A 24,993-nucleotide genomic window follows, 5' to 3' on the forward strand; every position below is an offset into this window, starting at 1 on the left:
TTCCACTTTAATGAATGCATCCAGCAACGGAAATGACAGACATGCAATACTGTTTGCAATATTGCTGTTTAGCATTAGCACTTTCTTTGACTAAAAGCACAACATCTCCTAGCCGTTCTTACTGACTTTGCGTGCAATGTGTTTGGTGTGTATGGGCGTGGCCCTTTTGTATAACACAATATATGCTGTATTAATCGACCCAACGTAAATTCCACAAAAAGTAGCAACGTGTCAGTGGGCGTTATAACATATATTACTTGAAATTAACATGAACTTTTCTAATGTTCCTCTTCCTCTATGTAGTAGAGAAAACGGCAAGCAATTTAATCGGATGTATCATCACAAGTTCGTCATATTTATGAAAGAAAACACATCACAGCTGTGGTGACTATATGCAGTGGTGTTGTGAAATTTCAAACGTATACTCACAGGTCAGAGGTTCAACTCCAAGTGTTCTAGTACAAACGTGTTTATGATGTCGCTCAAAATCAGTGATCTTGTCAACCTTTCTGTATTTTAACATTTGTTCACATCGTCAAAGCGGTCAGTGCTGTGTGAGTGTGTTGTCGTTCTTTGGTTTTGTTACACAGCAAATATTTTCTGTTCCCCTTTTGTTATGTACCGTGTCTCTGCTTATGAAGTTTTTCTATTCATATGCGGCGGGATTCATTTTGAGTCATCCGCTGTATCCTTCTTCATTTAAATTGGTCTCAAAGATAGTTTAATTTATCCATGCACAACAGAAAAATGCCACAAAAATGATAAATACTAATAAATGTGTTGGCGGCTGCTGCATGCAAGAAGACCTCTTTGAACCTTTTGTCAGCCCTCAGTGACCATCTTTGTGATGTAATAATTGAGTATTAAAACATTGGCCAGCATTTATATATAAATGTAAATACACGTAGACCCTTTATATTCGATATGCATATCTAATTTGTATAATGTAAATAGCAGTTACAGTTTTAGTCAAATACAAAAATATAATTTTCAAAGTGCTTTTAAACCTCTTGTCCCTCAATTGGTGTCTATTTTCTTGTATGTCTATTTTAATATGTCGCTGGCAGTATTGTACTGTAAACAATGTTGCAATAAAGATAATGAACGTCCTGATTTGCGTTGATGATGACTATGCTACTTATTTGTGTCACATGTTATTTTAGGGTGGGGGGGGGGTTAGACATCGTACGTATGGCATTAATAAAGCCCAGATTATTGACGCTCAGAATTATTCATCCATTTTATAGTTAGAAATGATTGATTTAAAATGCAAATCTCATCTGTAAACGCACATGTACAAATGCATTCACATATTGTATGCATTTGTTGTACAGTACTGTACCGCAAATTTAAACATTAGCACAGCGTTCACTAGGTGACGCTGTAGCCCATCTTGAGAAGCCCTAAAGATGTTGGCGTCTCTTTTTTTTTTTGTTGTACTGTCATGTTTAACCTTCAGGAATTTGTATTGGTAGATTAAAAAAAATACTAAAAATAACATTAGGAAAGGATTGCTAATTAAAGTTATAGCTTTTCTTGCACTATATGTGTGTACCTTATTGCATTGTGTACATGTTCTTTCTCTGAAAATGAAACAAGAATTATAGAAGAGAACAAGTGTGCGCTGTCCGAAATGATTGCTCCCAATTTACCCTGGCATAGGTTTGAGTACTTTCGCTAGTCTTGTAATAATAAACGGGATCGGGAATTAATGGATGAATAAATAATACCGGACATTTGAACGAAAAAAAAAAAAAACAAGAAACAACGACAATAACACATGTATGCTTTAATCCAAATTATGCTATTTAAAATGAGAATTTTTACTGTATTTTACTGTTGAATGTGTGAGATACACCCTAAAAATGTTAACCTCATCATCTGTTTGTTTTAAAAATCAAATGTAACTGTTGAACCCAAACACATGGTACAAAGCCACCAAATAAACTGTTAAGTACACATAATAATACTGTACTGTATGCGCTTTAATATTTGTGGTACTGTAGTTAAAAGTCAGTTTGACTACATTTCCCATAAAGCACTGCAGGGGCGGGCATTCTGTTTCTTTTATTTTTTTGGGGGGGGGGCGGGGGACCTGTCGCTTCTTCACAGAGTTGGAAGTAGTGAGGGGATTTTTTTAGCAAACCGACTCTTTTGGCCCAACTCACTAAAAAGAGCCATCTCTTTCGGCTCCCAAAGAGATTTTCAAAAATTTTTTTTGTTTACATTTTTTTACAACAATGTAAAATAATGCAGTGTTTTATTATAATAATTTTCCTTTATTTCTTTGGTCATTGCATCCACAGTAAAAACAGATGTGTTATTTCGAGTAAACACAAAAGATAGTCAGGGCTGTCGAGGTCTGGATTTAAGCATCTTTTTTTAAATTGTAGCTTTGGGAATTTTTAAAACTGCATTCTACCACTTTGCGATTTGAACCTTTTGTAGAAACAAAGTTTAAATGTGTTTTTATTTGATCTTTTATTTTTTTAATTTTCTCAACTATTCCTTCCCTGTGTATTCGCGTGTCCCCTCTCTCTTGTGTCTCTCCCTTTGGGGATTGATCTCCGTCATAATTCTTCCGCTCATATCCCTACTTTTTGTTGTCGTTAACTGTCGCCCCTCCCCCTTTGCTCGGCTCCCAATCAGGGGCCGGCTCCCTTCGCTCATTTCAAAGAGCCGGCGCTAGCTGCCGTTTCGTTAGCGAACTACACATTACTTGTCGGACGGTGACTACAGTCTGACGCCGCTTGTGCCTGTCGTGGGGGAACTGAACCGCGGCCCCGGGTGTGGCTTCAAACGTGACAAATCTCCGCCGCTTAGAAAGAATGCGTGATGTTGCAAAGGCAGTAGGGGAAAGATTCATCTAAAAACAACCACCGTCCGGTGTGAACGTTCTTGTCGACTCTCTTTGATTGATCGCTTTTGAGTACAGCTGGAATACTTTTTTTTTCTTTCTACGGAACTTCCGGAGTCATTTCTCGTGAGTTTATCATGCGTTGAAGGAAGTGTCGAATTTGTTCAAACCAAACAAAGAGGCCTGCCTGTTGGAAAACAAAGTTTTTTTGGGCTGCCTATTTCCCCCCCAAAAAAGAGGCGCTCATGCTGCTTTTGTGACCGGGCAAGTCGCTCGATTTGACGGCCAAAGGGATTTGGTGAACCGTCCCGAACAAAAAAAAAAGGAGAAGTCGTTTTACTCAACTTTAGATTTTTTCCCCCTTCTAAACAAAGGCTTAGAGCCTCGTTTTTTCCCCCAGGTGATTTTTACCACAAAAGCAGCAGCCCTGAAGCGAGCACTCGGAACCATGGGTTGCACCGTGAGCCAGGAGGATAAAGCCGCGGCCGAAAAGTCCAAAATGATCGACAAGAGCCTGCGAGAAGATGGAGAGAAGGCGGCCAGAGAAGTGAAACTGCTGCTGCTGGGTGAGTAGTCCCCCCCTGCCTCCCACCTCCTCTTCATTCAAAGCACATCAATTGTGCAACAGAAAGTTGAATTGTGCATGCCAATGAGTGCCATTGGCTGGATTTAATGCTTTCATTCATACCCTTAAACGTCTCACCAATGGACAGCAGAGCTTTTTGTGGTCTTAACAATAAGATGACCCCTGACACTTGCCCTTTATGGCCTGCAATTGACACTTCATGCACCCTGTGTGGCCTTGCATCATCTCACGGGCTAACTCACAAAGGCGAAAATTAGTCAAAGTTTGGAGTCCCAAACAAGACCGTATGTCTTTCTCCAGACATGTTGGATAGAAACTAGTTTCTTTATCTTCTTTTCGAACAGATTGGTAAAAAAAAAAAAAGTTTGCTGCAAGGTCTGCCTGATAATGAGTGAGCTGCCGTTTGGTCAGAGGCTGAGCAGCCCCGACTTTTCCCAGAAATGCCCAGACTGGAGCATGCTCACATCTAGTCAAAACAAGTCAGTGAGAGAGTGAAGTCCTTCCAACCCTTGTGGAATTCTCTTTTTGGGTCCAAGTAGGGGATTGTGACCGCCTCATTTCCATGCAGTCACATTCTGTCCAATCATCCTAATGTGTCTTCATAGTTCTCTCACAGATGAAATATGAGAAATGGAAATCATGCCCTGCACTGAGTGCTTAAAGTTAACATCCTGTGTTATTAAATCTCATGCTCGCTGATTCAAATGTTAAATGAGCTGTTTGAGCACAATAAACACTTTGTGACCTTTTCAAAGGTGTCAAACAGTCATCAGTGTGGATATACCCAACTTAATCCACCTCTTCATGACACCAATAGCACATAATTAGAGAAGCCATCAATATTGTACAAAAACGTACATCATTCAATAGCTTGAATAGATTCAATTGCTATCTGATAATATGATCAAAACTTAAAACATTTAAATGAAGCACATGTTACTGACCATGTTGGAAATCTGTTACTGTTTGCAGATCACTACGGACTTGTTTGACTAGTTGAACTTGGCCGTAACAGGTTTTGCTATGACCCACCAATCAGAGGACAGAAAAATGCTGACATCCCTGGGGGGGTCTAGAGTTTTAAGTAAAATCAGACAGCACTACTGATTCTGATGGTCCTGCACGGATTAAATTTACATGGCACACATCCGAAATCTGATTGCACAAATAAATTTCAACGTACATGTACTGGAAGCGAGACACAATGAAATAAAAAAGATAGTCTTTTGGTAATAAATACACTTTCATGGAACAAATGCTAGATTTATTTGAATTGCAAATGTTGGTCAGTGCATTTTATAGTGGGGTCTGCCTACTCATTCACTGCGCGTTGTGTCAATTGTGTGAAGACATGATCAATAAAGAGTCAATTCCTCACAGGTTTGCATCATTCTTACAGCTGAATTCCTTGATTTTAATGTGTGCATTTGTCAGTGGGGACCCCCAATATGATCCTTCACTTGTGGCCCTCTTCACTAGAAAGCAAAAGCCTCACTTATTTGGCATTTTTGCTCTTTCTTGAAGTAGCAGCAGCATCAACACCCCGTGTGAAGAACAGAGAGAGCACTTAGAACAGAAGTAGAGGAACGATATGTGGCGGACATTTTGTGAAATTAGCAGATTCCCCTTCAAAGCACTGCCAAAATGTTCCAATGGAGTATCCAGTGTTGGAGAGTATTTCATTCCCTGCCAATCTGAGGTGATGCGCCGTTAAGTCAGGAATTGACTGTCAATAGCCACACGGATGAGTGAGCGCATTCAAGATTTTCAGGTTGAATCGACTGTAAAGTCGAGGCAGTGTCATCGACTGCTAATGTTAGCTTCTTGCCACTTAGTAACATTGACTACGCTGTCACAAATGTTTTTCAATTCAACATGTGGGGTACATTCTTAACACTTGTGACAGTATTGAAATGTGACAAATTAAAAAATTGCCTGTCTAGTTGATAAAGGTTATAATTTCAGCAACAAACTTTCAACACTTGCCGCTGGGAAACAAATAGCATTGAAGTCAGCTTGCCCTATGTCCTTATAAGGGTTGTGTTTGACCATTCGTGTTCCACTGTAAGGCATAAAATGGTGGTTTTGTCTTTTGATATTCATCTGCCATGCTGGTGCTGCCGCCTTAAATTCTGAATTGAGCACACCATTCAGCGGGGCGTTTCGTCCTCTCAGTTGCAGTTTTAGTAGCTTCATGATCACAGCTTCCTGAAGTTGATTTGTCATCTCGGTGCCCAGATGGAACATAACAAAGAGAGGGTGTAATAGAAAAGGACGCGTTTTTCCTCTCCTGGGTTATTTTAAGACATGGCTAGTTAAGTTTTGTCCCCTAGTTAGAAGGCTAATGATACACTTCGCTCCGTATTGCCGCATTCATATCAGTACCGTAATTACTATCCAGCCAAGTGTGTGAGGGATTACACTGGAGCGCTTAATCCAAAACTCTGTTCACGAATTTCAATTTAAAAACAATCGGTTTCCAGAAGAAAAAAAAAGGTCAATGAGTTGTGCAGCTTTGTGAATCTTATGTCACTGTTGTTTCCGCTGTATTTTTGTACCGCATGGATGGTTGTGCTGCCTTTTAAGTAAAGCCAACATTGCATGTTGGCAGTCACATAGCGTAGCACTGATTGTGATAGCTTTGTGACACCCTTAAAGGGTGCTACATCACACCTCAAACTATTCGTTGACAGCGTTTAGCATCTGTTTCAGGAGCTGCAGAAAAAGAAAAAAAAAAAAAAAACCTCACTCTCACTTCTTCCTTTCTTTGGCTACATCGCCTGACTGGAACTGGGCCTATGAGCCAGACGCTGATGTTGGACTTTCAAGAAATGTTCATTTGGATCATTTTGTTGATCAATCTCTGTAATGAATAATTTCATTATGAATTAATTTAGTTTACAATCTGGGCAATGTTGGCTCTTTTGGCGTGGTTAGGACAACCTAACTTGATAAGAAACCCTGCAACTTCTGTCTTAAATGGTTGCAAATAGCGAAAAGCTGCCAATAATTGACACCCTCCCCCCAAATGTTTAGAATAGCCTATACGATTAGCTTTAAAGTGTAAATATCCCGATAGTTATCATCCCAAAAATACAATTTCAAACTCATGCCAAGTATCACCGAAGCAACCGGTAAAAATACCAATCACTTGCCAATCAGGAGACCTGTATTGCTTATTAGCTTGTGCTTTTTAAGCCACTCGGCAGAGCAGCAACAAGTTAATACGGTGAAGATGTTGTAATTCCCCAAAACAACGCCAGCTAAACTTAGCTCCTCTCTGACGTTCTTGGAGCAGTTGATGCATATCACGTCAGAATACTTCCTTGACACCAATTCTTTCCGATAGGCGAGGGCTGTGATGGCGTATTAGTGCATTCCAGAAAGGCATAAGATGTGAGTGTCGAACCACCAATAGGCGGGGTTCACCAATGTGGCCTTATTGTTTGATAGTTCAGGTATATTGCACCAGACCACACCTTGTGTATTTATTTCTTTATCGATTGCCTTGGACTTTGCTAATAAGGTCTTCATGGTTCTTCTAAAGCACATTTTTTTTATGCTCCGTTTGATGTATTTTTGAGCTGAGAAATTGAGTTTATGGAATAGCATGTCACGCTAAATGGCAGCTTAGCTGTGTGTCATCAAATTATCTTACGTTCATCTCAATAGGCCGCTGGTCTGGGTTGATGTTTTAAAATGCTATGTGTACTTTCAAGGCTGCTGTTTTGAATGTTTTCATGCGTTTCCAATCTTTAGACCAGTCTTACAACGGTTTCACATACAACCCGGGTTCAGACACAGTGTGCTATAATAGGATGGACAATGTCACATTAGAGCAAAAAACAGCATGATCTCCATTTTCAAAAATGTAGAATTTTAGACAGACAAGACCGTTAATGTTGCTGTGCAGGTGTTGAAATGTTTGCAAGTTTGCTGTGTAAAAAAATGTCACGGAGACAGCCTCTTATGGCCGAAACAAATCTTCAAATGTTGCCTTTAAGAGCGGGGCATAGAACACAACTGAGGACTGTGATGTTTGACTGCCTTCACATGTGAAGCTCAGGGTTATAAAACTCTTAGCTTGATGTTTTTTTTTTTTTTCGATCACTCACCATGAAAAACATACTCCCGTGGCACTAACATTAGTTGGCATACATCTTGTGAATTCCACTTGAGTTAATGGTATTTCCATAACCACAATGAAATTAAACTTGCCTCTGTATTCGTTTTGGCACCAAAGAGTAGGTATAAAAAAAAAAAAAAACTGCAATGTGGACGTTTTTCTAAAATGCCAAGGCTTTCAAAGTAAATGACGAGCTGAACCGAAAAGGCCTTGTGACAGTTGTTTTTCCTTTATGAAATCATTTGTAAATGTCACAGTAAAGCCAAGTACTTTGTATTAATGTGGACGCAATGTACTTTTAAAAGTACCTTTAAAGCACGTTATCATGTCATGGTAAAGCCGCTGCGTATTGTTTCTTGAAATTTGGATTCGACCCCGACGCATCAGCTGATTTGTTCCTCAGTGGAGTTGACTCTGCCTTACTGTGTGCAAACAAAGAAATGTAATCAGTGTTTTCGTTGTATGTGCTCTCCCGTAATTGCTCCAGGCTTTGAACGTTGTTTCCAGGGAAAATCAGTAGTTAATGTGACACGGACAGTGAATGCATTAAAGCCCACGTTAACAGGTCGTGCTTCCCAGCCGCCCTCCTTTCCCCACTTGGTCCTTGATTGACATTTTATTCTCCTCCCCACTCAGCAACAGACTTGTGGAGATTTTCTCATGACTTTTTTTGGCTCACTGTGCATTTCTAGTTTTGCATAAATACAAAGTTCCTTGGCACAATGTTACAATGTGAAAAACCTAGCATGCAATTGGGGCGTGTTTCTGCATAATGCACTGTACACAATTACGCACACGCAGGCTCTCATTCATTACAGAGGAACACATCGCTGCAGAGATTTGACAAGCACTCTTATGCAAATATTTTGGCACGCATGTCGCCCGCAGGCACAGCAATAAGCGACTTGTAGCACAAATATAGACGTACTAAAAATAAATTCCATGTTTTAAAGACGCAGTGCCGAGGACTACAACCTCACATCAGTCGAGTGGATGAAATGCGGGTGGACAGTTGGGTTCTTTTTTTGACTGGAGACTCCAGGGATTCATTGTGTTATCTTCCATGGAGTCAGTTGGTCCAATCTTTGGTGTTGACTCAGCCTGCGTGCTAATTAGCTCCTAGCAAGCGCCGCGCAGACCCGCTGAGAGTGTGACCGCAGTCAGTCCTAAAATAAGGTTTTTCAAAATAACTCTCAATGACTGACCAAAGCTGATGACATTGTCAGTGAAAGCAGCGCCAACACGCCCATTAAAACAAAACAAAACAAAAAAAAAACGCATCAATTCTGCCAGCTGGCTCCGCTGCTAGTGGCTCATTCTCTGCTGGTCCACCGCTTTTGTGACGCTTCCGTGACGGGGGGGAAGCACATTTGATCATCACCTACCCAGAAAAAGAAGTCATACTTGGGTTAACAAGTAAAAGTTGATCATCAGTCATATAACATTACAGAGAGTAATATCCTGTGGAATTCTCAACAGTCAGTTTATAATTAGCCATCCTTCAAATTGGGAAGTGACGCTTTTTCATTAATAATTGATTTTTTGCCTTCGGACACGATGAATCAACCCCACACAATTAGCTATGCATCATGATGCTTATCCTGACATTGACTTTTTGCGGTGTGTTTTGCCTGAAAGTCTTGGTCAAATTACCACTTGAACGTCGTATGTGTTTGAATTCACTCATTTTTAGAAAATTCGACAGGCAATTAGCTTTGTGATTATTTGTTCCCCCCCCCCCAGTTTAAAAATTACATCTTATGCAAAATCCCTCTCACTTCCTGTTTCCCGTTCCTCTCATGACCCATTATGTCATCACAGTGGCTGATCACAAGTAAGTCTTGTTTGAATTGAATATCCTTCTTTTGTTTTTCAACAATAGAAATATGAGTCACATTTAACTAACGGGCTGCAACAAAAGGCCATTGCTAAATGCTGAGATGGAAACGGAGGGATGGATTAGTCGTTATGTGGGTGCATTGTTGTTGTCATTTTTGTGTTGATGAGCTAGACGGGGAGCCTTTTTATTAGCCCGGCAGCTGGTAGTGTTTCATTGTGCGCCTGGTGAAAAAATGGCAGATAAAATTTAGCTTTCAGTAGAGTCCCTTTTTCCAGTTTGATGGCTATCCAAGGTGACACATGCTGCCGCCTCTCAGTGCAACATGCTCAGCGCCACATCGACTCCGGGATTTCTCCCTGTTATTAAAGTGAGCTGCAATCTTCGTAGTTGTCAGGCGCAATAACAGAAGCCTGGTTCGGAGACCAGCGTTTCATCTGTAACAAATAAAAGTGAGGCTAAATTGTTGCTTACTTAATTTCATTTCCATATCCGCTATTCTTGAGACACGTTTTCAGCCATTTAGGGCTTGGTGAAATAGGCCGGCTTTATCAAATAAGCTGATGCCTCATGTTTTCAGCCTTGTTTACTCAACAAACTGTGCCACAGCGCTGCACAATTAAGTTGCGTGACGCACAGGATAGCACATCAGCGAGCGTGAATGTGCCAGGCTTGGATAGAGCGCAATTACACAGCGAGCAAGGCTTACAGATAAAGGCCGCCCCTGCGGATATTCAGAACTTTAACCATTGCACCTCACGCAGAGCAGTGCACCGTTGACGAACATGTTCATGGTGTTAGTGCTGCCAGCGCATGATGTGGGCCTCAGTTGAAAAACAGTCAATAAGAGGGACTGCTTGATGTGATGTCATCCGGTAGAAGAGATGGCGGAGGTGTGATTTCCAAATGGCAACAGATTTTGACAGTTTAAACCAGCAAGTGGGTCCCGGTGTCCCATTCTCTGGGACATAAAACAAATGTCCTACCCTGGTGTGATAAATATAAACAAGAGGTCCAATGTACTTATGTTATATTACTTGAAGGTGACACGTTGGTTGAAAGTGGTAGAAATGTGATTAAAAAAAAAAATATATATATATTTTTTTAGCATTTTTAACAATACAAATATTAGCATAAAATGTAGCATAGCAACGAACCCGGGTTGGCATGTCAACCTCACAGTGCAGAGGTACTGGGTTCAATTCCAGCTCCGGCCTCCCTGTATGGACTTGGTATGTTCTCCCGGGCCTGCGTGGGTTTTCTCCGGGTACTCCGGTTTCCTCCCACATTCCGAAAAAATGCATGACAGGCTGATTGAACACTCCAAATTGTCCCTGGGTGTGAGTGTTAGCGCGGATGGTTGTTCGTCTCTGTGTGCCCTGCGATTGGCTGGCAACCGGTTCAGGGTGTCCCCCCGCCTACTACCCGAAGACAGCTGGGATAGGCTCCAGCACACCCCGCGACCCTTGTGAGGATAAGCGGATCGGAAAATGGATTGATGGATGCGTATAGCATACCCACATATGCTTCACTTGGATTACATCTCCTATTTCCTGTTTAGTCGCTTGGCAACCAGCTTCGAATACGCTCGACAAATGCTGATAAGACTGCAGTTTTTTGTCCTTATTTCTGGTGGTGGTATTCTGTCAAGCTTAGGTAGGAATTCATAAAACCTTGAGACTTAATATGGATGATTCCAGAGCCTTATTTTGTGTGCCCTTTATGTCGGAAAATAAGAGAAGGAAGAGGAAGTGGACACCTCAGTATGCAAGCATGCAGACAGTATGCGCACAAAACAGGAAAAGGAACTGTTGCAAGATCGACGAGCGACTGAGCCTCCCCAACTCACATATGGTTTCATACTTGGTCTATCTTGCGGAGTGGACAGTTCACTAAATAGTTTTAGCGATTTCTTAGTCCCGACAAGAATGACTTCTTTACAATTCAGATTCTGTTGATTCAAACTATTCATTTATTCCGTTTGTGTGCCGTGATTATCTTGAACATGTTTGTCAGTCTATGGTCCATCGATTTTAATAAAATATCTGCCTGTGGTTGTTGCCTCCCACCAAAATGTTGTACTCAATGATTCTCATCATACCAGATTGTCGCTCTGGGTCGCAGATTAACTTTTTGATTGAAGTCATAGGACGCTGATATCAAAAGTACTCGGCGATCTTGGGGTGTCATAGACAAATCAAAATACCTCAGTCTCCATGACTACATAAGACAATATTTATAGGGATTCAGATGACCTGACGCTTGAAACCGATCGGTTCGTACTTTTTCCCTCGTCCTCCCTATTTTGCCCCAGGGCCACATAAACTATTTTAGTTTTCAGTTTTCGCTCGGGACTTGGACATTAATGCATGTACAGTTCAGGCAGCGCTCCTCGCAAGAGTGTTTATTTTACCGGGGCCCCGCAAAAGCACAATTCACTCGTCGAGTTTGTGTCCTCCCATCGCATCGCCACACACAATGTTTGAGTGTCCTCTTCCCTCCTCCTAGTCGTGCTTACATGTTCAAGTTCCTTTGGGAAGTTAGGGATTGGGCCTTTCTTTGTGTGATCATATCACTAAACACGTACTGTAAACCATTATCCCGACTCACCCCTCCCTCAGTCCATTTCCTCCGCCTTGCCATTATAGGAAATGAGCTCAGTTCACTTCCCCGCCCTCCTCCTCATCACTTTATCCTGTCATTTTCGGAGTCGGAAGGCCTGGCACTCCCGGACTCCCCCTCCGGGTCTGAACTGTCACACGCAGCTGAGACAAAGTACAGACCCCAAAATGGTCTAATGACAAAAAGTTCAATGGTGGCGGTGACTCTTGATGTCGCAGAAGCCGGGTGAAAGTCAGTGGCTAATGAGTGAAGAGGGTGGGTCGAACATTCATTGTTAACTTCTTTAAGTGTCTGCCCAGTGAGGAGTTGTTTGTATCGACAACCTTTTTCGACATCTGAAAGAAGTCATCACTTGGTGCTTCCATGCTGATAATTGAGGGACAGCCACAGGCAGAACAAAGGAGCGCTTTGTACCTAAAATGATGTCGGTAGCTGTTTCCAAAGCCAGACCAATGATGCGTTTTCCATTAGCAAAACCAGGTCCAACAGACTTGGGTCACATTTTAAGTTGGTGCAGTTAAATTAAACGTTTTAAGTTTTGCTCTTGTTGAAAGTTGGCTTTCCTGGATTTCACAAGAAAGAAATAAGAGTTTACAGGACAGTTGTCCCTTTTATGGAACCCCAGCGTCAAAAAACTTAAAGGCAACTTATTTGCTTTGTTGCGCTAACATTGTTGTCGTTAATGTCAGTAATTTATATGTGAAACCTTTTCCAACTTCAATTTCTGTTCTGGCCAAAAAAATACCAGGTGAGTGCGTTGTTAACCTTGTATTATTTCTGGTAACTGATCGGCTGGGGTTTCAGGTGTGCTTCACCGATCCTACCGATACTTTCGATCGTTCTGTTCCCCGTGTTACTATTTTGAAGTCAAAACTTGACTGCCTCAGCGCGAGGTGGCAGAGGTAAAATTGGGACTGTAGAGAAGGGGAATTCTGAGCAAGCAGTGACAAGTGGGCTGCCTAACATAACCAAAGCAGCAGGGGCCTATGTGGGGGTGAAGGATGGTGGGAATAGTTTGGATGTCACAGGTTGAAGTATATTTTTTTTTCCGTAGGGGGCTTCAGAGTGATTATGCTGTGACAGCTGCACTTGGCGAGACTGTAACCGAATGGTCAATTGGCTTCAGTGGAATTGTCCTCAATTAATTACTCCTGACAAGTTGACAGCATGAAATTTGTCTGTAGCGGAAAGGATTTATTTTCAGTGAACATACTTGGACAGTGTATAATGTCAGCGATTTTACATGAATATGGTTGCACGGTGATTGAGTTTGCATAACCTCCCTGTGCTTTTGTGCCCCCCCCCCCCAACCACCCTGATATTCCGGCTTCCTCCCACATTCCAAGTCCTATAAAATGCGCATGGGTGTGGTCTATATTGTATGAGCCCTGTGATTGGCTGGCAACCAGTCCCAAGATTTATCCCGACTCCCTCCCAAAATCAACTGGGATAGACACCATCTCCCTTGTGACCCTTAAGATGATGAGCACTATTTAGAAAATGGGTCGGGTTTTATGGCTTGTTGCATCTTGTGTTGCAAATTAAAGGCAAATAAAGTACACCACGCGCTCCGCTCACAAAGTAATGGAAACGCAGTTCGTTGGCTGTTCGTAATGATTGCAACCGAGGCTTTGGTGATGCGACGACTGTTGTAATGACACAATGAAAGCCATTTGATGTTTTAGAGCGAAGTGAGGCAAATTGATCTGACACATTTTTGCTCACACTTCATTTCGTTTGGGGGTGCTGATTTTCAAAAAAAAAAAAAAAAAAGCTTTCGAGCACTCCAACTGTTGTGTTGGCTTTGCTTTTCGTTTTTGGACATAATTTCGTAAATGAGTGAACATTGCTGGCGGTTGAATATTTATATTATAGTGTTTTAAAACCCCAACAGTGCAACATGTCATTTGTTTACATGCATATGCATTTGCCGAACATTCTGGAAACAAGTGATTTCCAACCAGGATGAAGTGTCACTTTAGTGCGGTCAGAGTTCATCAGGGTACTCTGACTGCACGAATTAAAATTGTCAGTAAATTGAGACATCATCATCTCAGTCTTGATACTTTTGGTAACAGTTTGGTGGTGTGCGGATTATGTTCTGTTCCATAAAGTCTCAGTATTCTAATTGATTCTATTGATTCCTATTTTTAAATGACGATTCCATCACTATATTAGAATTATGATTACTATCAAGTAGCGCTTTGCTTCACATACATTACACATCATTTCACGTGACGTTAAAAACTATTAAATACAGTATGCGTATGCATGCCCACGTTAAGCAGAATATACACATACAACTGCCTTTGGTGGGAGTGACATTTCCTTTTTTGAGACTCATCTGCCACTTCCTTTTTTAAGCTGCCTGCGTGTGAAAGAGAAGTAGATGCAAGTCTTTTGTTTGGCTCATGGTGGAAACTGACACACCCATCCTGTTGCACTTTTCTGCTCAGAAAAGTGAAGCTTATTTTAATTTTAAAAAATGTACACCAAATGTCAAGCCCATGTTGTTCTCAGTTGGTCCTTTCCCTAAAAGTGACTGCAGTTAATTTTCAATTTGAGTGGGAAAGGACGGGGGGCACGTTTTATTTACAAATTTATTTAATGTAAGCTTATTCATGTATTTGTTTATTCAATTGTTGGCTAAAAGCTTCACGTGACTGAAGGTTAAGAAGTCTTTGTTGTGATATGTAAATCTTCTCTTCACAATGCTTTAATCAACGGAGTTGTTTAGACTGGTCAAAGTTTATGGAAAGAATGTGCTAAAGCTTTCAGATGTGTTGTTTGTTTTTCCACCGCTTTAAATATGCGGGACAGTAATTGCGCGAGGCAAAATAAAAGATGGCCCAAGGGAGGATGATGTACAAAAAAACATCAAATAATGCAATCACAAATACCCAAACAAATTCTTCCTCTCCGATCAAAATAAACCATAGCGCCCTTCACACTGGCACTTCAGAATGTCAGGAATGCAACATATCTTGTAGAGCTTTGTCAGTTATTTACATTTAAGTATGCAACAGTATTCATTTTTAAAAAAAACGGTCATTTGTGAAAAAAACAACCATTTGATCTTGACAAACCTCTACAAATATTAATTCTAAATGCAACATTGTCAAACCAAACCAGGTTTTACTTTCTTGTCCCTTCCTACGCCACTTCAAATTGGACGGGTGGGAAATCGGGTAAATATAAAGCGCAGTTTTTCAGTTGAACTCTATTCGTGAACTGGAATGTACCAAATCTCAGTTTACTGGAGCAGGAAATTCCTTTTCTGTTTTTACAGCAGCAACATGTGAAGCATCAGTTCAATTTCACTTTCCTTTTGTCTGTTTTTGTCACTTTCATTCACACACGGCTGGCATCCGCTTAACTGTTGTATTAGTGGAATGTTGTTGACAGGAATAAATGAAAAACATTTATCACCAAATCACAATTATATTCTGTTAACATCAACTGTATTCCACGTGAATGAAGTTCCATTTGCCTTCATCTTGCGTAACAAGCGTTGCTGTTGCTGACAGCAGATTTCTTCCAGGGTTACCGTGACGTCAGAATACCAGTGGAGTAATTGACTGTGATTATCCTTTAATATACTGTGGTGAATTAGCCTTTCAGCCTGAATGGAGCTTAAAGAGTGGCTTATAGGAGTTTTCTCAAAGCTGGAGCTTAACCTCTGTAGTAGATCCGACTGCCTGAGCACCAATCTTGACCTCATGAAAGCTCGCTGGGGTGTTTCTTGTCATCGCTCACTTGAGAAATGATCATTTTACACAGGCACTCGCAAACTACCACTTGGTGTACATGACAAGAATCTGAATGTCAGCGTTGCAGTCCCCAAAAAAACACGCAGGTGAACATTCTGTGATTGTTTCAGGCCTTTGTCACAAAATTAAGTATTCATGACGTAGGAGTTAGAAGGAATTGAATGCATTGGTTAAAAACACTCCTGGAATGTGATTATGAAGCAGAGTCATACAGAGCAAACATCTGGGAACTTTTCTACAAGGCCAGGTTTCTGAAATTTGACTTTGTTTGTTGATCTTGTTTGTTGAAGTGAAGGAGTCACTTCAACCCGGCCCAACTAGTAAAGGAACAAACCCGGTTATAAACATAGACAATGAACCTCACTACAATGAATTTCACGGATCATAAGGATGACCTGGTAAAGGCAACGCGTCAATGGATGCGACCAGGTCATGTACAACATGCATGACATTGGCTAACTATGCTAGCTAGCACTGCTGCATGTGTTTACAACGCTTGCAGTGAAAGAAGGCTCGCTCATCTGCAAAATGGCCTCTTATAATTGACTTGACTATTTGTGAGTGTACTGTAGCCAGATAACATACCGGTCAAGTAGTAGTAATAAGTAAAGTTCAAGCCAGTTGTCCTGTTTATGTTTTAGTCCCGATCACTCACTTACCCATACGCTAAACCCCTTCCCTGTTAGCATTCTTCCGCTTACTGTATAGTTGACCAATAAGGAGTGGAAAGAGTGAAAAGAAATGTGCAGTAATTAGTGGGAAATAAATAGCGCACTCATTTTGCCTTAACCCCTTCATTACAATCAACTATCAATTCCATCAATCAACTTTCAATACAGTTTGTCCTTATTCGGTCTGGGACAACCCTTCCCAACGGGAAAGGATGAGAATATACTTTAAATAGGGTCGATAATAGACTCAGAAATGGATCTGGACCGACAGTCTTAAATATCAAATGTGTTGAATATTTCTGACCAAAAGTCTTGAAACAAAATGTAGCCATCAAAAAGCAAAAATCAATACATTTAATGTGCAAGGTTTATAACAGCTAAAAAAATGTCTGAAAGGGACCCCGACATGTGCTATGCAGCGATGACAACAATCCTGTGAGGCCCTTATAGTGTATCAAAACAGTTTTTTTTCGTGAAATTGCGCCTTGTCGTAGAATTATAGGCTCCACTAGCAAGGCCTACTGTTAGACTCGCATTAAAAGGCCAGATTTTATTGGGTGTGGCCATAGCTCGCCTGATTCCACATGCTTCTGTTTACAAAATGAGTTAGTTGTGGCCAAGACTCGCCTGCTCCACGTGCTTGTTTCCACACTGAGTCTTTCACGCCCATCCGTACTTGTACATACACAAAGAAAAGCTCCGATGAATGACTAGCCACCAATGCCGATAGCAGCATGAGAGCCTGAAATACATTTGCAAAGCATCTCATTTGAAGGATGGGAAAGAAACATTGATAACGCTAAAGTACAAATAGCATTTGTTTAGAACGGTATAAAGTCGCACAACACGTGTCACTTACTCACATGCTACGAGCTTGCATCGGCATTCCATCAACCAGGCTGTTTGCTGCACCGCGGACAACTCAAAGGAGGCCACAATATATGACACACTCAAGGAAATTACTGCGAAAATAGTCTTCCTCGGACTCGAACTTGCTGTTCCAGAAAGAGTTGGAATCGATCCCGGGGTGAGTGAAAGATGTCCTGCTAATCCAAATTTGTATTGTCCCAAATTGCTGAAACAGTCGTCAGTAAAATGTTTGCCACAAACTAACACGCGTTTTGGGAGTTGGTTGGGCATATTTGATTCATAAATAATCTCCAACCACAAGCCTTTTTGTGGCTTGGATTTCGGGAGAAGGAAAAAGTTTTTTTGCTGTCCGTTTGTACACTCTGCTACAAAGCGGTTCCTATGGGGTTTTCTGGCTTCGATGTTGTCCTGCTATACCTGCGCAGTTGTTTGTCGGTGAGGGCGGAGTTCGCGCTGGGTTTGTGACGTATAAAACGGATCGACTAAAACAGCCCATTTGATAGTCCATGTTTGAGCTATGTAGATACAAACAGCCATAGGCAAGGGAAACATGGGTCTTTTTTTTCTCACAACAAGCAGGGGAATGCATATTTCTGAACAAGAACATCAACACAAAGAAAATTTCTTGCCAGGGGCCTTTAAATATACCTTTGGGTCCAGTGTGATCTCCGTCCTGACGTTGGACGAGTGGCAAACTCCACATAGGAGCACCAGAGCAAAGACTCTGGATCTCTCTGCAACCGTGCTGGCCCAACAACAATAATCAATTCCAATTGGCCAAATACTTCACAACCCCTTAATCTATTTTGCCCACCCCTAGAAAGCAGTATCTTTATCTCTCATGGCCCACACTAATTAGATGCACTTGATTGGTGGTTTTGCTTGTGAGGACTATTGCTTGGGGGTAAATGCAAACCGTGATAGACTTGAACAAAAGCAGGGTGTGAAGAAAATAGCTGTGTAGAAGGGACAAGAGAACGAGGGCATGGGGTGAGCTTCCTGAAAGAAAGTGGTGAAAGGAGTGTTGAGGTGGGGGTGGGGGCGCGGGCGGGGTCTGTGTAGCAGTCAGCACGGCAACGGAGTTGAACCAGTTCTGGATGAAGCAGAGTCCCTGGCAGCCACACAGCACTGAGGGCTTTATTGTGATTTGTAATTATGTGGTTTTCTGTGGGGCCTCAGCTTGGTGTGCTCCCACACTGAGGCTCTTTTTAGTTGGAGGATACTGAGTAGGAGAACACAGAGAGGGCGGGGCCAGGGTCAATGTTAACTATTTCCGTCAAACCACAAGAAGCGGGCATGGCAGGAGCAGGAAGTGGCGTCAGCCTTGCTGGACTTGTTGGACAATTCCAACTTTACATTGTTGGCGAGAGAGTGTGTCTGATTGTTGTTACCACTCTGCAGTAAGCATCCTGCGTGCCCAACATGAAGAAGCAAGATGTGGTTCCCCTCCCAAACATGTATCGGTTGCACATAAATGCAATGTTGTGACGGACAAATGATTAAAAATACAACTCACCGTTAAAATGAATATTCTTGTGGCAATTACTGGGAGGCTTGCGCTTTTTTTCTAGTTTAGTATCGGAGTGCTGGCTTTTAAAGACATGTCCTGGCCTGCCTGGCGACTGACGAGAGTCTCAACGAATGAGGCTTTAGAATTGGCTGGTTCTTATGAGTTGTGAATGTGGGCAGCTTACTGTTTGTCCAATACAATGATTGAAAGTCCACCGGCGGCTGTCTACCCTTGACCCCTTGCAGGGGACATTACTAGACTTTCTAACTAACAAGTTACGTTAACTTGGCTAACGTCAATCCATTAGCTTGAGCTGGCGGTCATCGGTGTCCTTGTGCTACATGTTGTACTTTGCCTTTATGTGAAATGATCCGAAACTTCGGGAAAACTTTTTCCTCCACTTATTCGTGCACAGTGCTGGGTGTGACTGCAAGAACAGTCCGTGTTTAAAAATGGATCCCGGCAACAATTGCAAGAAGCCCGCAACCGAGTGACTTGACCAGGTTGTTGCTTTCTTCATTTGAAATGCTTTTCCAGGCCTTTACTGCAGCCTCTTTGAGTTCTTGTTGAGTTTCTCCCTTCAGTCTCCACTTTGGGATGTGAAATGGAAGCGTAGGTTTCGTGAATTCATCTATTTGCTGGTTTCAAAATGTGTGTGATCGGTGTGATAAATGGATCTGTCGGTAAAGCATTGGAGCGTAGCACAGATTGCCCCGCCCCGCTGCATGGATTGCCATCCGTTCGTATCTGAGATGCGTCTCTTAAATTGAGTAGAGATGCCAGCTGAGAGCTCCTTTAAAAAGCTTCTCACTTTTTCCCTTTTGCCTCTCAACTTTATTTACAGCATTAACAGGTAGAGGCTTTGTCTAAAATAGACAAAACACTTTCCTATGATTTAATATTGATATGAGTCGGATTAAACCAATTATTATTATTTAACTGTGGTGGTTTTAGGTCCAAACTCTTTCGTGTGCACTTATTGATCAGTCCTCTTAGACTGCCCTTTAAAGCGTGCCAAGCCAAATGTAGAGGGCTATGTACAGTATCGATTGAAACCTGCCCACATGGACTGTGCCAGTTGCAGCTGCTGGATTTCCTGTTTTTAACTTTTTTTTTTTTTTTCCAATGCGCCCGTGAAACGCATCACACATTTATGAGGGCAACTTTCAGCATATCCGCAGTTTAGGAAATGACAAATCTTGGATAAATGACTTTTTAGTGTCTCTTTAAATGATTCGCCACCATTGGCCTGCTGCCACTGACCTGCACGTTCCTCTCAATATTGATTCAAATACTGCTTAGAAACAGATGATACAAGCCGAGAGGAGGACTTTTGTTTTCGCAAAGGGTAAGAGGGGGGTCGCTCTCTCTCTCGCTTTGTCTCTAAATACATTTAGGCTGTCTTTACAGCAGCAATGTTTAATTAATGCCATGACCTCTTCTAGCCTGCGTGATCAAGATGTTTTCCAAGTTCTGCATTCTGAGCTTTCATTGGCTCACCCCTCCACCCCCCCACCCCCTTTAAAAAAATGCTTTTTTATGGCAAGGTCAGGCCTGGCATGTTTTTTTTTTAATACACTTCTTCAGACACAGCTTTTGTATGAAACTTAGGGCTGTTTATTTTGACAGTTGATGACATGCATGCAGATATGTAGTTCAATGGCTACGCATTACCTTTTTAATTCTGACGCCGCGGCTGCAATACTTAGCAGCTATCCCGAAGAGTGCATGTGTGAATGCAGGCGGGGGGAGCAGGAAGGGCGGGGTCGGGGCTGTGCAGTGTGTTTCCTGTGAGGCAGGAAGTGAGCGGGGGTCACCCTACAGAAGCAGTGTGAGTTATTGCTCTGAGCTGCTGGTGCTGCTGTCGAAATCCAAAATAAAGAGCTCAGTGGACCCTAACATTCCCCTACTGATTTCGTAGCATTATTCTGAATAGACGAATATGATACATTTTTACTGGTTGGAATATCTTTCCTGGTGGTTGCTTGCTCATGGTTTTGCCAGAAGGTCATTTCACATACAGAAAGAGCCCTCGGTGTTGGTGCAGCATGGGGGAGCGTGACGACCTTTACTTGAGCATCCAGTATTACGACCCCTTTTTTTTTTCCCTATTGCCAACCATTTTTTCTTTCTTTCTTTCTTTTTTTTTGGGAAGCAGTTTGTTGAATGAACTTGGTATTATTGAGTTAAAAAATATCACACTGCACAAAGGTTTTTGAAACTGACTGAATTTACTGGTTTGCTTGTTGTTTTCCAAAGTAAAAGCAGATGTTTTCAAGCTTGCTTTCATGAAGGACAGACAGACCTCACGCTTTTGTCAATGACTAAGCAGAAGCATTGCGCTGAGTTTGAAATCGACCACCAATCTTTGTGTTGTTGACTGAATGAAACCAGCCAATGTTGACTGTGACAGTTAAACATTGACATGGCGTACATTCATAAAATAGGAGTACAATCTAGTATCCCCCCTAGTCCCCCTCACGCCTTCAGCTTCTAAGAGTTCAGCATAGCCCTGTTGATGGCAAACCACATATTCAGCTCAAGATTCTAAACTGTGACAGCTGCGTTCACTGTGCCCCAGTTTTTGCCTCGGAGCGTTCCTTATTAACTCTGCATTGGAAGCGGGCAAATTGACCTAATATTAGCTCCTCTGCTTCAGTGTTTTTCAGCGTCATAAAGAAAACGACCTCTGCATACCATCTGACACGATGTTCAAATTGCCCCGCAAATGATTGTAAAGCAGATTTTGTCCTTCCCACATTTAAACTCTCGGGCGCCTATGGAAAGGTTACACTCCATATGAGCGGTAAAATGAAAATAGCTCTCACGCATTTAAGTGACGGACGCTTCTGAAGTGCCCTTGAGCTAGACACTTGATCCCTTTAGTGCTCCGCCAGAGCTTCCAAGCGATCAATCGATCCGAGCGTGGCTGCACGCGCACAGGCTCCCACTGTACGTGAAGAAGAAGAAGAAGCCTTCATGCTCGGTGAAGCCAGCCTGGACGGACAAGAGACAAATTGTCAACAGCCATATGCTGCCGGGCAGTAAGAGCTTATCTCCATCTTTCCTTTCGGCCATCAACTGGATGAAAGCTGTCTCCAAGGATATGACAGTTTCGGCCGCGCCGCTTTCTCACATGTCAATGCGTCATCTTTGCCCTCTTGTTTGCTTGCTTTCTAACATGTCAATGCGCCGCTTTCTAACATGTCAATGCGTCATCTTTGCCCTCTTGTTTGCTTGCAGTATTCGCCATTATCACGATGACAGCTTCAGCTAACTGTGGCATTCAGGCCCTGATAGTTACGGCTTTCAGATTTGGCGGTCTCTATAGTGATTATCGCTGGCGCTGAGTATGTTTGGAAAGCAAACAGGGCACTTTTCACACCGTCACCAGCAGTAAGAGTTGCGCTGACTAAAGGTGCATAAAAAGGAAGGTTTCGGATCTAGAGCGTAATTGCCAAAGGTGTAAATAATAAAACTTGACATTGATGCTCAAACCTTATGACATGTCCCGCCCCGCTGACAGGATGAGTAAGAGCCTTTCTTTAATTTTATTGCCAGTTATTACAACACGGTGGCATGACACCAGATAAATTATGTCAGCCTGTATAATTTGAGGTGCGTCAGTTTGCGATGCCGTCGGTTATGTCAACGTTTCTGCTTTTATTTCCGTCTGTCTGACCGCCACACTTGATTGCTCACTCCAGTCCTGACCGTCACCGTGGTCAGCTGCAGAGAGCGGCTCAAGAGGAAGCGGAATAAACAAAGGAAGAGCGAGCCAAACAAAGCTGCAACAGGGCCTCTGCTTAGCTCCGCTGGTTTGGGTGCAGCGCGTTCCCACAAAGAGATCTCTGTGAGCGTGCTCACGCTCTGTATTCTTGCAGAGTACGTACCGAGTCGCACACCCGAAGCGCGGTTGGGAGCTTTTGGGACAGGCACAAAGGAAATAAAGCCCAGCCACCTCTTAGGTCTTGAGGGGCTGTACCGTTATATCCAAAAACTGCATTCAAACCAAGTCGTAAAGACGTTTCCTGAAACACACATCAGGAAGTCTGTTAAAACCACGGTTCAATGACAGAAACGTCCCTTGATGATGATTTTAGTTAAACATAATGATATTTAAAATCCCATGCCTTTTGTTTTATTCCAATTTTGTAGCTTCATGACTAATTAAAACAAGTATCTCAGTTCGCCATATTCAGAGTATTTTGTTTGAAAGCTGCCCCGATTTTGTTTTGATGAAACAAGTGCGGATGGCGTTGAATGATAAATGTTGCCTTTTGAGCAGATGTTTCACAGTAAATATCCTTTGGCTGAGTCGACTGATGCATCCGGGTCAAAATTGGATCGCTGAATTAATCGTTTGATTATGACTTTGAGGGATTTTCACATCCAATATCAATGAAGACGTTGCTTTGATGGCATCGTGAATGCCGGGTTTGAATTTTTTTTCATTCAATGCTGTCCGCCCTTGAATTTTACCTTGGAACATATCGTCAGCCTATTAGCATAATTGTCCAAGTCATTTTTAACTATCAAAATATCAATGAAAATACTGGGAGTGTTCCAATCTGGGTTTTATGCTGATTCCAATACCGATCATCCATGATTGAGAGCAACAGATTTTAGAGCTGCTCATTAACAATTCTATCAATCAATCAATCAATCAATCAATCAATCAGAATGTTAAAAAAAATCCTTTAATCCAAAATCTCATCCCTTTATGTGGATTCTCATTCACCCCGTTAATTGCTTTTCGTAAAGGTCGAATCAAGGCGACTGGACTCTTCTTGTTTGTCGATTTATTTACTTGATTTTGTTTTGGGTTTTTTTTGGGGGGGGTCTGTTTTCCGAATCTGAACATTCATTCATGCTGTTATGCTCACAATACTGTCTGAGAAGTTCAGTATCTATTCATCTGAGAAAGCATTTCAAAATCTGTCAAATGAGAAATATGTTGCGGTAAAAGAAGCTTTGTTGCTTCTGAAATAAGAATCGAAATGTGAAGCTACGCTATACTTAGCTGAGGTATTTTCAACCCAGATAATTGAAACCATATAATCAGTCAAATAACCCAGAAGAAAAACTAGAACCGTCTGTGACCGAACAGCCCTAAAATGTCTGGTGAAAGAATCTGCGGAGAGGGGGGAAAGTACTTTTGGGGCCGGGGGGGTGGGCTAACAGAATCTCAAAGCAAAGCTTCCCTGCTGTTCCGTCTCGTCTTCCCGCGGGGTGTCACGATGGACTTGAGCTCACGGTTAATGGCTCCACTGACTTGTAAGGTCGACTCAAGGTTGTTGTTGTTGCACCGCTATCAGTGTTATGAAGCTTGCTCCTCGGGGACCATCGTTTGTTTTGTGTTGTTTTTTTTTCGGGGGGGCGGGGTTGCCTTCAGGTATCAAGTCTTGTCAGAGTGATGTGAATTGAATGGACAGTTCTCAGGCTTTCCCATCGAGAGGGCCCACACCGCGTGGTAGTTCCCCGAAAACAACATGGAGGAAAACAAAGATTCGATTCTATTTGAGTGTACAGGAGCTGCCAGACTGACCATGATGCGGCTTAAGCTTGTCTGATGTCTATTTTTATGTGATTGGTCTTTTTTTTTTTTTTTTGCCTAGTACACGCGGCCGCCCAAACAAACAACACAAAAACGTTTTTCATTGACTTGACACGAGTTTTATAAACCCGCCTTTGTATCCATTCTACCCCAAAGCAAATTACAACCACAACCGCAATGGCTGGTATGTAATAGGTAAGCACAGAGCAAACAATGTGTTGACTCACATTTTTCTTTAAACACGGAACATCGGTCATAACGGGGGTCTGATAGCGCGTTCGTGTCAAGGTGTTCCCCCGGCCTGCGCACGTTCCGTAAATAAATAACACCCGTGGAACACGGCGGCATCAAATTGGAGGAATGAATTGCTGGATGTCATGTCGGCATGTGATCACTTTCTTTGAGATGAATGAAGTCGTATCTCTTGGACTTTGATGATGTTTTATGGCGAGGCTGTAATTCAGTCGACTTGCAGCTACTGTAGTGCCCCCCACCCCACCCCTGTTTGCAGTTTGGCAGTTGAGTAGATCTCGCCATCTCTCCATTCAACATTGACAAACACTTGAGAGATGCGGTGTTTTCCCGAA

The 24,993-nt window shown here is 42.1% G+C and overlaps 1 protein-coding gene and 1 long non-coding RNA gene across 2 annotated transcripts in view; both read left to right on the forward strand.

The window, feature by feature from the left end:
- The first annotated feature begins 2,696 nt into the window (after positions 1-2,696).
- LOC109522430 (guanine nucleotide-binding protein G(i) subunit alpha-2-like) overlaps positions 2,697-24,993 on the forward strand; it is a 40,864-nt gene continuing 18,567 nt past the window's right edge. The window contains exon 1 of the mRNA XM_019881000.1: positions 2,697-3,423. Within this exon, the coding sequence (XP_019736559.1) occupies positions 3,306-3,423 (118 nt within the window). The 5' untranslated portion in view covers positions 2,697-3,305. The remainder of the gene's footprint in view (positions 3,424-24,993) is intronic.
- On the forward strand, positions 13,795-15,085 carry LOC109522433 (uncharacterized). Its single transcript, XR_002169567.1, has 2 exons — positions 13,795-13,841; positions 14,226-15,085. It is a non-coding gene; the product is annotated as an uncharacterized LOC109522433 (long non-coding RNA).

This window comes from Hippocampus comes, unplaced genomic scaffold (genome assembly GCF_001891065.2).
Source record: "Hippocampus comes isolate QL1 unplaced genomic scaffold, H_comes_QL1_v1.1 scaffold68, whole genome shotgun sequence".
Classification (NCBI taxonomy): Eukaryota; Metazoa; Chordata; class Actinopteri; order Syngnathiformes; family Syngnathidae; genus Hippocampus; species Hippocampus comes.